This window comes from Melospiza georgiana, chromosome 2 (assembly GCF_028018845.1).
Source record: "Melospiza georgiana isolate bMelGeo1 chromosome 2, bMelGeo1.pri, whole genome shotgun sequence".
Taxonomy (NCBI): Eukaryota; Metazoa; Chordata; class Aves; order Passeriformes; family Passerellidae; genus Melospiza; species Melospiza georgiana.
In genome coordinates this window covers 13,231,986-13,243,611 of record NC_080431.1, presented here as the reverse complement: position 1 = coordinate 13,243,611, position 11,626 = coordinate 13,231,986, and the positions used below count along the sequence as shown (strand labels likewise).

Below are 11,626 nucleotides of genomic sequence, written 5' to 3'. Positions count from 1 at the left end.
TCTTTGTCCATTTTCCATCTTCAGTGGAATAAAATCCAGCACTGCAGTAAAAGCCCATTTAATTGCAGTTTCCATCATCTCCTGGTGGTGCTAACACAGTTACAAGACTTTTGGAAGGTTCTAGGTTTGGCAAAATAAGGTGGCTTCTGTCGATAAAATCTTTTTCTTTGTCATAAACTAAATACCTCTAAAATGTCACGCTTGCATGTCACCCTGGTTTTTTAAGATTTTCTAAGCCTTCTATGTTGGCATTCTTGTAGTGAACTTTCTCACACACTTTCTGTAAATAACTCATTGTTTTGCATTCTTTTATGGAGGAGGAGAAAGTTGATGGACTGTTGGTTAGTCCAGTGTCATTGGAGAGGCGGCACTGTCACCCTCGGAAATCTATAAATAATGGAGTCAGAAAATAAACTCCCCTTTTTTCTTCACCTTGAGAACAGCAGTATGCGCTCGTGTTGTTTCGTGTCCTATAGTGACATTTGCATTGCTTGAAAAAAAATAATATTATCTATCAGCACATTCTCTATTGGGGATGATCATAATGGGCCTCAAGCTCAGCTGGAGACTCGGGATGATAACAATAGATGTATTTTGACAGAAAAGAGAATAATAAATTGCAGGTCTGTGTGAGCATTATTCAGTAATTCTATAACAGGGGGAAAAAAAGGGTTATGTTTCTTTTTGGAAATGAGACTCCCAATGAATCGGACATCTCGACAGAAAGACACTTAGCAAAAATAAATGTAACTACAACACTTCATTAAAGTAAAAGTATCTTTACTATTAATATACAAATGGTGAAGAGTGACAAATAATTGATATACTTTAAGCCATACTTTCAATGTCTTTCATAAATACAAAACCAGCATCTGCGATATTACTTCTTTTTACAGTATAGAGATATATATATATACACACAGCATTTCATAGGGACATAAGATTCTGAAACAATAAACAAACTAGCTCCAGTGGTAGCTAACTTATCAATATATAATTCAGGTGGCAGATATCGCAAGTGGGCTGTTGACAACGTGTGGAATAACGAAAACAATAGATGGTATGCTTTAGCTCATACTGTACACAGCATACAAATACGTACCGACTGCTCAGTGCAGCAGGAAAGCCTTTTTTATTTTTTTCTCCTTTTAAAACCTTGTCTAAGTAGTTCAAAACTCTTAGTCAGAACTCTATACCATGAGCAATAAAATTATCTTCTGGGGGAATCTGACTCCTCTATGTATTTGTCATTGATCTGTAGAGACTCTGAGGGTTCGTCTTGACTTCCTCCAACCCTGCATTTTACATCTGAAAAACCGTAGCCTAATTACAGGGGTGAGTTAAAGGATGTGGCAGGGTTAATTCCTCCTCTCCCCTGGTTTTCAGAGCTCTCGTCACCCTGCCTTTTGGCAGTGCCCTTCAGCAGCCTCCCTTGCTTCAGTTGCTCCCCTTTTCCCTTGTCAATGGTAAGGAGAGATGCTCCCAGCCCTCTCCTGGCTCACTCTTTGGCACCTGTTCTCCCTGGCTTTCCCGAGCTGTGTCGGCACCGCGTCTGGTCGCCTCGCCCGCTCCCCATCTCACCTGTCACCTAAAAGCTGCCAATACAAATTTGGCAATAAATATTTATCTCATTTCTCTGGGCTAAAAATGGCCAATATTCAAGTTTGAAAGTCAAACATTACGAGGATCTCAATGCCTCTTAAGAGAAAAGATAGACTGGTAAACTGAGAATTCTTAGAACCTGATCCAAAGCCAAATTTGAAGGGCTTAGTTTGGCTCAGGTCCAAGTAAATTGACATAAGAACACATATGAGCAGTGGAAATACTGAAGATCACTTAAAACTTACAGAACTGCTGTCAAGTGGACAGGGTATTTCAGGAACTTGAAAAAATCTGAAAAAATCTGGAAAAGGGGTGAAGAGTTTTTTAAAAAGATTTATTTAACCATGGTAGCTTTTCATCTATCAGAAAGATTATCTGAAGCTAAACAAGGAGATTTAAGAAGGATCATTATTTACTTAGAATGTTTTCATCTTCACCAAAAGAAGTATTGCAACCACAATGAGTTATTTAAAAAGATGTTTTCTTTCTGGACATAGTAATGTATGGGATAAAACCGTCATTGGATATTCTATCATAATTTCCTGATCAGTAAAAACTCCTGATAGAAAAACCTCCTCTGCGCAAAGTGTCAGTAGGAGTTTGGCAGGACATTTGAGTTCCACTTACACCTGGAAATCTGGTTCACAAAAGCAACTCCATCAGTTGAGGACACGCAGAGCCTCGCTGAGATGGTTGAATAAAATCCAGGTCCTGATGGAATCAGTTTTTGTCTTAAATCCTGGGGGCCTGGATTGAGACCTGGATTCCTGCACTGTGACTCTGTGCAACGCTCTTAGCATCCCTCCTTAGATCAAAGAGCTCTTGAGCTTTCTTCGTAAATGGTATTTTTGGAGGTCCTTTAATCAGGAGTGAATATCCAACAGACACAACTATTCTGCAAAGATGTTTCTTCCTACAGCAGCTTACATAGCGATGGTGAGGCTGCAAATGATTGCAAAACAAACATTCTCTCCAGTTTATCTCCAGAGCTAAAGTGCTGGGAAGATGCTCCATAGCATCTTTCAGATTGGAGGATTTAATGTTTCAGATTTAATATTTTAGGTCTAAGCACTTAAATAGAACTAAGGAGACTTTCTATCTGACTCTTGAACTTGAGAAATTGGTCAAAACACCCCTACACATCCACTACATTCTTCATCTATTTGAAACTTTTCAGCAGTAAGACATCCACCATGACCCTCATTGGAATCAGGATCTCAAAAGTTTTGCAAATTTTTGTTTCAAATATTTATGTTATTTGAAAATAATACCCTCAGATTGATTTAGATGAATATTTGAGAATATTTGAGCAGAAAAGTATGTGACAGTAAAGCTTTCAATTATTTTAAACAGGCTTTGTAGACAAATTATTGAAGATTTTTCTTTAATAAAGCAGAGTGGCATGCTATCAAAAGGCACAAATACATTTCCATTATCTGGTCTAGGAAACAGAAAAAAATGTCATGATGATTATACTACAGTTTGATGATTGGCACTTAAATAAATAATCAAACTAATTACCATCATAAAAAGAAAGCCACTTTGTTTGGATGAACATTGATGCAGAGGCTGAAGACAGCAGTTGGGATTTACTGCACCAGGGACTGGTGTCAAACAGCCTTTGGAGATGATGGCCACGGTGGAACTATGTTGTAGATATCTATGAAGAGATAGAAAGTTGGCCCAGTCCTGCAAGGTCTCTTAGGAAAGTACATCCATCTTCCTGCTCACATCCACCCCACTAATGCCAGTGCAGTGCCACAGAAGGGGTGAGTTCAGCCACACAAAATTTCTTGCAAGACCGAGGCCTGAATAAATTAATCTTTGTCACATTAGGCATTAGCATCACCAGAATAGCAAATATTTCTGCAACCACAAAAAAATCTTATAAGTCAAAAAAGGTAAATAAACAAACAAAACCAGGAAAAAATTCTCCAGGGTACATTTGATTACTAAATTGTAAAATATTAATTAAAAATTTGTTGTTATTGTGGAAAATCAGAACTCAAGTCCACTAAAAAACTAAAAAAATACCAAGGAGCTTTAAGTAATTTTACTTAATTGTACTCCTTCTTTTTTTTTTTGAAAAGAGATTGTCACTGCCACATTTTGTTCAGTACTAATTTCAATGGCTCCCTCCCACCTTGGTCCCTGGAGTATGTTAGTGTAACAATTCAGATTACTTTTACAAATAGTTATAATTTGTCAACTCTTCTGACATTTCATACTAACACTTAAAATTACTTTAGACAGTAAAAGTGACATTTATACAGATACCTGTTTTTGTTTGTTTTGTTTTTTTTTTAATCTAGAATAGGAAAAGAAAATAAACAAATGTTGTTATTCCAGTTCTACATATATCTTACAAATTACTATGTGTAAATTATTTCCTCATTTGGAAATATTTGGAACAATTTTGAAATATCAGTGTTCTTCAGCATTCTTTCATAGTGAGAGTTTGGTTTTCTCCTGCACAGCACAGAGTTAAAGCACAAGAGATAACCTATTAATCCATAGACCAAAAAGGTGTGCTTGGACAGTCCATCAGAAATTTAGAGCTGTTTTATTCTCAGCCCTCACACAGATCAACTGCCAAGAGACATAACAGCAAGAAGAAATTAAATACTCCTGGAAACAGCTTTGATTTGTAATTCAGCATAGTGGGAAATGCTTTTGCTTCCAATATTGAAATAATACTGCAATATATTTTGCTTGTAAAGAGTAGCACAGGTGTATTAGCAATAAATGTGCTGACAAGACCTCTTAAATCTTCTAATCCCTTCATACTCTAATTAGAGGCCGTATCAGGAAAAAAAAAGAACAAAAAAACAAAACAGAAAAAAACTCCAATATAGAACCGTTAGGTCATTTTTTTGGGTTTTCTTTGTGTAAGTTCAACTAAAAAGTACTAAAATTTGAAATGCATCTGCAGTTGAGCCTAGACACTGTTAGTTCTGCTACATTGTATAGAAAACTTCTTTTGGAAATGATCAGGCTAGCTTCAGAAAAAACACCATTTGTGCAGAGAAGATTGAATGGTACCATCCACATTTGTCTCAGCAGGTGAAGAGTAAACTATGTATACCATCTTCATCCTCATCCTGGTAAAAAATATTGTTCGAGAGGAGGTTCAAGCCACACCAACCACATAATTCTCAGTTGCTGGAGTTGTCCAGGTTCCTTCTGTGCATTTTGATAGAAGAAGAAAGACCAGCTGCAAATACACATTTTCTGGAAAGACTACAAGTCCATATAGATAAATAAAACAACTCTTCTTCAAATTATATGTTAGGAGCAGGCCTGCTTGCTGTGTGCTTAGAAAGAACCAGGAAACCTGATTAAAAATTATCAGAAATCTGATAATTTCAAGCAGTTATTTAGTAGTACTGCCTGCCCATTATGTGGGAGCAACATTGAGTATTCATAAATGAATATCTTCATCTTTCCTTCATCCAGAATTAGTGTCTCAGCATTTAGAGATACTTCTTTTCAGCAGTTTTCAATTGCAATCTTCCATGACTTTCATCCCATTTTGCCATCTCCTTTTGCCCATTTTTTTTCACTTTGGTTCTGATTTTGTGGGAACTTGGCCTCCTATCCTAGCCACGCCAGCAGTATGCCTCTGTCCTCAACTCCTTGGTTCATTTTAGCTATTTCTCAAAGTGAGGAAAAGTTGTAAAAATCTCATAAAATAACTTGGTTTTGAAAAATAAGAAATATCTAAGAAGTAAATATAAATATATTTATATTTATATATATTCTCCTCAGCTCTTTCAAATGCACTTAAACTTGGGTTGACAAGAAGGTTATTATGATATACATTTCACTTTCAGTTTTACTGTACAAAAGTCAAAAATTACAAAGACTTCAAATATGATCAAAATTCAGATGGATCAAGCACAATTTGATGAGTAAAAGTACACTTAAACCTCATGCATGACTTAGATGTGGAAAATTCACAACTTACTCTACCAGTTACTCCTGACAAGTAGAATTTTCCAGTCTAGCTTTCTATGTGGTTTATCATCTTCTTTCAAAGCAAGGCTTTGAAAAGTTTGGTAGGTGTGGATACACTATGCTGGAATGGAAACAAATTATATTGCTCCACTTAGTGACACCACTAAATCAATTATTAATTCATATGAATGAATTTCAGATCAAATAAATCAGTCAAATTTCCTGGTGGGGAGTGTTGATCAGAATAATATAGAGGAATATCTTAAAGAAAGCTTGATATGAAAAACATGTATTTGGTTAAATATAAGATTGAGTTAATCAATAATTTAAAATTGTTCCAAATTGCTTAGACAAAGTCGTTTTTCCATCTGTTCTCACATTGTTCTTAAGACAAAGGGTATAAAATCATAAATGGAAACGTCCTGATTCAAAAAGGTCAAGTTTAATATTTTGTATATTGATTTGGGGAGAAAATGTATTTACTTCATTAAACTACAGTTTTATCCCTTAGCTAAATGGTTTGAACTAAGACAAAAATGAAAACCCTGTATGTATAAATATGTTGGGCCAAATTTTGTAAGTTTTCATTTGAAGTGAAGATTATGATTAAAAACAGATTTCTTTTTATGCCTTGGCTGCATTTTAGTTCACATGTAACTTTCAAAACTTTCATACAGAAAACCTGAATCACTGAAAATCCTGGAGCCTTTCAGAGTCACACTCTTGTAGTTAGGATGAGGCCAATAGACTGTTGTGAAATATATAGCCAATTTTTGAGTTTGTATGTTGTGAGTACTAGCTTTTTAAAAATGTATTTATTGAAGAACCCAGGAGAAAATGCAGTGGCACCCGGCTCTGTGTTGAAGCATTTTGTTTTTTTGATTGCCTCAAGTGATAATCACATCTGGAATGGCTATGGAGTGTCAGCCAGAGCTAAGGTCTTAAACATTATACTGAGACTGGTTTAGTTGTTTTATTTTTCCTAAAGGCAACCTAAAATTTCATTTTATTATAAATGGAAATAAACACATTATCATACGGCACTTTATGTATGTAGCTTGCACTGTAAGATCTGGAGAGGCTTGATGTGATTGTTTGTGGTTAGGAGTGCTTCAGAATTTTTCTTCTAAGTAGACACTCTTTTTCATATAATAAATTACAGTTCTTATTCTGCAGATTTTTCAGATTTATAGCATGGGACTTGGTGTCAGCAAAATTACATACTAAAACCATTAACAACCAAACAAGAAAAAAAATATAGAAAAGAACTGTAGACAGGAACTGTTTCATCATATGTACACATGTACTAACTATTCCAAGCTTAAGTTTCCCAAGAAATTAAGGTCAGCTGTAAAGTTTTGGTCACAGGATTACTTCAATCCAAATGCATCATCCAGACAGCTGTAGTTTATCTTATTATGCTTTGCTATCGTCTTCTTTTGACTGGATGATATCATTAGCAACTTTGATTTCTATGGTTTCTGGATTTAAAGCTTCTTTGCCATTTTCCTCCTTTAGTGGCAGCTTCCTATCGAAAAAAAAAAAAGAGGAATCACGGTAACACAAAAATAAAACAATCTGTAATTTAAGTCTATAACATATATACAGTTCATATAGGTCACAGTGTAGAACAATAATTTTGTTTTAAAGTAATGTATAGTTATTTTTTTTATGAGCACTGAGGTTCTTTACTTTTAAAGCAATTCATATTAACTCTTTCCACTTCGATAAAACCACAAAAATCACATGGTAAGAACATGGGTGCTTCTCAAAATGCAGTTCTTCAATAAGACAAAAAAAAAGTCTAATTACTTGACCCAAGAGAGTACAGAGGTATGTGTTGCCTAGAATACTGTGAAACACAGTCAAGCTTTTTGCTTGACTTTTAAATCTTGATTAAACTCTTTTTAGTGCCTTTTCTAAATGTAAATTCAGTTGCATACAAAAGAACACAGCTATTATTGGAGATTATGGATTATGCCAAGACATAGGTAAAGTATTTCTTCTAGTGCAGGAGGTAATGGAAAGCATCATTAGAAAGTTCTACAGTTTAATTTTCATGGATCACATATGTAGCATCATTAATAACTTACAGCTCTTTTAAGACTTGTGAAAACTCTGAGGATCTGGCAAAAGAGTCCCCACCCTTTTGAATGTGATCTCATTGGGAAAGGTCTTTAAAAATCATTGATTCCCTTCTGCCAGTAATTAGCTGTCAAAAAATATAGCTGTCAAAAAGATGCATGGTTTACTGAGATGTTCCTGTAATAGCATCTCCTAGGCATAATAACTCTTAATCATGATTCCAGTTTGGGTTTGCTTTCTGGTTTTTTTTACTAGGGAATAGTATGCATGTGCCTTTTTTATTCATAATAACTGTTAAATGTTTCAGTAAATTTCTGCTTTGCTTGATTCAATGTCCCGAAGAGCAATACAATGTTCAAAACCTGTCTGAGGAATCTTGTAGGAATCTCTTATTACATGGTAGTGCTTAATAACAGAAAATAAAACAAAACAATACCTGAATTCCCAGTCTTATGAAATTTAAGTTGTCTGAAATGAACTAAGAAAGATGCTGTTTATCCAGAAGTTAAACAATGAGCGCAACATGTATCTGAGAGAAATCAAAGATTAACTTGTTCTACTACAGTAAAATACATGGGATATATCATCAGATGTCTGGCTCTGAGCACAGAGGGAGGTATCTGCTAATTGTCTGTTTCTCATGGCAAGCCCAAAGGAAACAGATTTCAGCTCACAGCCAGATGTCTGAAAGAATGGAAACAACAGAATCAACATAAATCTATTTTTAACAGAAGGTAAAACACTGGGGCAGAGGAAGGGCAGCTCATGAGATGCATTTTTGGTAGGCAGTCATGTGGGTTAGAGGTCTGATTAGGCAAAAAACATTAAAACAAGTATTAAAAAAACCCCAAAACCTAATTTAATGTAGTTTTAAGAAAAGCAGAGTGATCTCTCAAAAGATGGTGCTGGAAAGAAGGAACTATTTAGTCAAAGTCAAAACTGGGGAACTGAAAAATTATACTGAATGGAAATTTAAAGAAATTGGTTTAAGTGGATTAAGACCATGTTACGAAATACTTGAAATAGGAAGATTTGCTAGAACCCAGTTGAAAGATATTGGACATCATTGAAATCCATGTTCATGCAAACAGTGAGATAAATTTGCTTTTACATGCAAGCAGAGAACAATAACACAACAAAAGCTGTACACAAGTAAAAAGTTTTATGCATCAAAACTTTGCTCATCACAAACTCCATGCACCATTCTTAAACCTTATTGTATTTTAAAACTTGTGGGCTTGAGTTTTCTTAATGGAGTGTGAGTTATGAATGCACGTTATCATTAGACATTGTTCTTTTTCCCTATGACAACATTTTTGTTATTTTGGAATTTTTGTTTCCATTTGCTTTAAATACATATTTAATCTCTATTAATAGATTAAATATATTTCCTCATTCAATTAATTAATTCAAGTTTAAGTATTCTAATTATACCAATTTTTCTACACCAAATTTTTCTTCACCGACATATTAGAAAGAATTTTATATTTTTCAGCTGAGCAGACTAATCCTTTCAAATGTTTATTCACTTTATAATAAAAAGATGTTTTTAAAAAATCCCACAAAAACCAACAAAAAAATTTCTCACTTTAAGCAGATGTTGGCTTCTATCAATTATTAATAATATTGACTTCTCTAGCACTGCATGCGGCCTATCATTAACAGTCTGCTGATACCCCTACAAAACTTTAGCTTCAATATTTACTTATTTTATAGAAAAATGACTCCTAGCCATTTTGATACTGGAATTCACCCAACTGCATTAATACTAAGAAAAACTCAACCAATATTAGAAACATATTAATGTCAGACTAGGAATATAATTATTGTACCACATTGTATGTGGTATTTTATTCATATTACAAAAGTGTGATATGCAATGCACAGCTTAAACTGATTTCCTGCCAGCATGATTAAAACTTGTTGACTTCCATATAAAGTGCTTTGGGATAATCTGTCATACGTGGATTCCAAACGTGGCTTTGACAAGGATCATCTGAGATAAGGTAAAACATAGTTTGCCAAATAATATACTGAGGAAAGTAATAAAGAATATTGTTGTAAGAAGAAATAATCTCTTTACTAATTAGTTCCCACAACTTCTTAAATTGCATATGAATTTCTGAAGTGTAACTTGCTATTATTCAACATAATTCAATAATTGTTAAAATATTTTATCTAATTTAACCTCAAGGCTTATCTTGTATATCTTTAAGACAGCCAGAATTACTCATAATGAACCCCACCTTGCTTCACTCTCTGCCTGAAATGTCCTTGAAATTTTCTTTCCTGCAAGCTAAGCTCTCCCCTCCAAGATCCCTTCTGGTCATCCTCACCCTGCCCAGCATGTGTTTTTTTGGCTGTTGTTGACCAAGTATTTTTGTGTTATTCCTACTGAGAGGCTGATTTCTCCTCTTCTGCATCTTCCCTTTGTGTATCTCATTTGTACTTTACTTTACTCCTCTGTTTCTTTGGGTATGACCTGTGGCTGAGTCAAAGGTCTTTCCATATTCCCCCGGTATCAATGGCCCTTCACCATCTCTTGCACCCTCTTCTCATCTTTAGTTTCACAAGTGACACTGTCCCAAATCTTTAGCTGACTTCTGTACAGCTGTGCTTTGGGCTGCTGACACCTTTTGCCATTGGTTGTGAGGGAAGATATTACTAAGAAGGAAGTTTTCATCGTACTAATATCTCTTAGCAGTCCTATTTTTGCAAGGACATAATGCCCATAAAATATTTATCAGTTGTTCCTAGGAGTTAGTTTTTCAGGGGTTTTGTTGGTTCTTTTTTTGTTTTGGTTTGTTTTTTTTTCTGTCATGACAGTGGGGACTGTCATGACAGTCTTTCCCCATCCCCTAAGACAAAAAAATATTTTTGATTTTAACTTTCTCATATTTCACTCCTGTCAGCTGATCTAATGATTGTGACAAGCAGAAGGAAGTGAACTGGATCTTTCCTGGTATCATGTTTCCTGCAAGATACATCTGATTTGCAAGATCTAGTGCTAAAAATAGTCTTGAATCATGAACAAACACGGACCAGGTTCTTTAACCACTAACATATCCAAGGCTTGCTGGACTTGTACAATGTTTACAACTACATTCCCCTGACTATTTAGATAACTGTGGGTTTTCCACTGTGCCCCTTATTATAAATTCTAATACGAAGAGCAAACATATCGGTAGTCACTCAACAGATTGCATAATTATTTCATTATCATAAGTTCAAACTCTCTGTGCACAGCTTCTTCATACGGCTTTATGTGCTGCTGCTTAACTCCCTATTTACTAAAAATATCAATGGCAGCTGGTAGCAAACCTTTTTTTTTAATTAAAGGTTCTGTCTCCTGCAGTTTTACATAATGGCAAAAAATGAAATTTCTTCATATTTTCAGAAAATAAAAAGACTGTTTTGAAAGAACACCCTCTCCTTTTAAAGAACTATGATTTCATCAAATTATCAACAGGTGAATTTCTGTATTTACTACATAATCATCTTCATAACCTTGATGCCTTGAAGACGTCATGAGATAAGAGATTTTCCCAAAACGCGGAAAGCGTAGGGATCAAAACAAAGAAAACTTGAAGGTTTCTTCAGGAATTTCATCCCTGGCCACAAGGCTGGTGGTATTATTCAGAAGGCCAGGGCCTGTGAGCATGGCTGCAAACTGCAAACTGGTTTCTGTACTGAGAATGTTGAAGGGACGGGAAGGGGAGGTGAGGAAATGGAGCAGAGGCCGCCCTTCAGCACAATTAATCCGATTCCACTGTGTGGACTTAAATACCAAACTAAGCTCTCAGTTACATGTATGAAAGCAAGAAGGGACCACTCCAGTGAGGAGCTGGGTTTCTGGAGCACAGTGTCCTTGTGCCCCATCTTCAGGATGTGTGTGAAGATGCATGTGAGACTCAAATTAGAGCATTCCTGAGAGCTAGGAGATTGTTCCCACAGGGCAGTTAAAAATTGCTGGGTAGGTGGT

General features: G+C 35.4%; 1 protein-coding gene across 1 annotated transcript in view; it reads right to left on the bottom strand.

Annotated features, from left to right (window-relative positions):
- Nucleotides 1–759: 759 nt before the first annotated feature.
- Nucleotides 760–11,626, bottom strand: part of NCAM2 (neural cell adhesion molecule 2) — a 279,378-nt gene continuing 268,511 nt past the window's right edge. Inside the window, exon 18 of the mRNA XM_058019203.1 lies at nt 760–7,087. Within this exon, the coding sequence (XP_057875186.1) occupies nt 6,976–7,087 (112 nt within the window). The 3' untranslated portion in view covers nt 760–6,975. The remainder of the gene's footprint in view (nt 7,088–11,626) is intronic.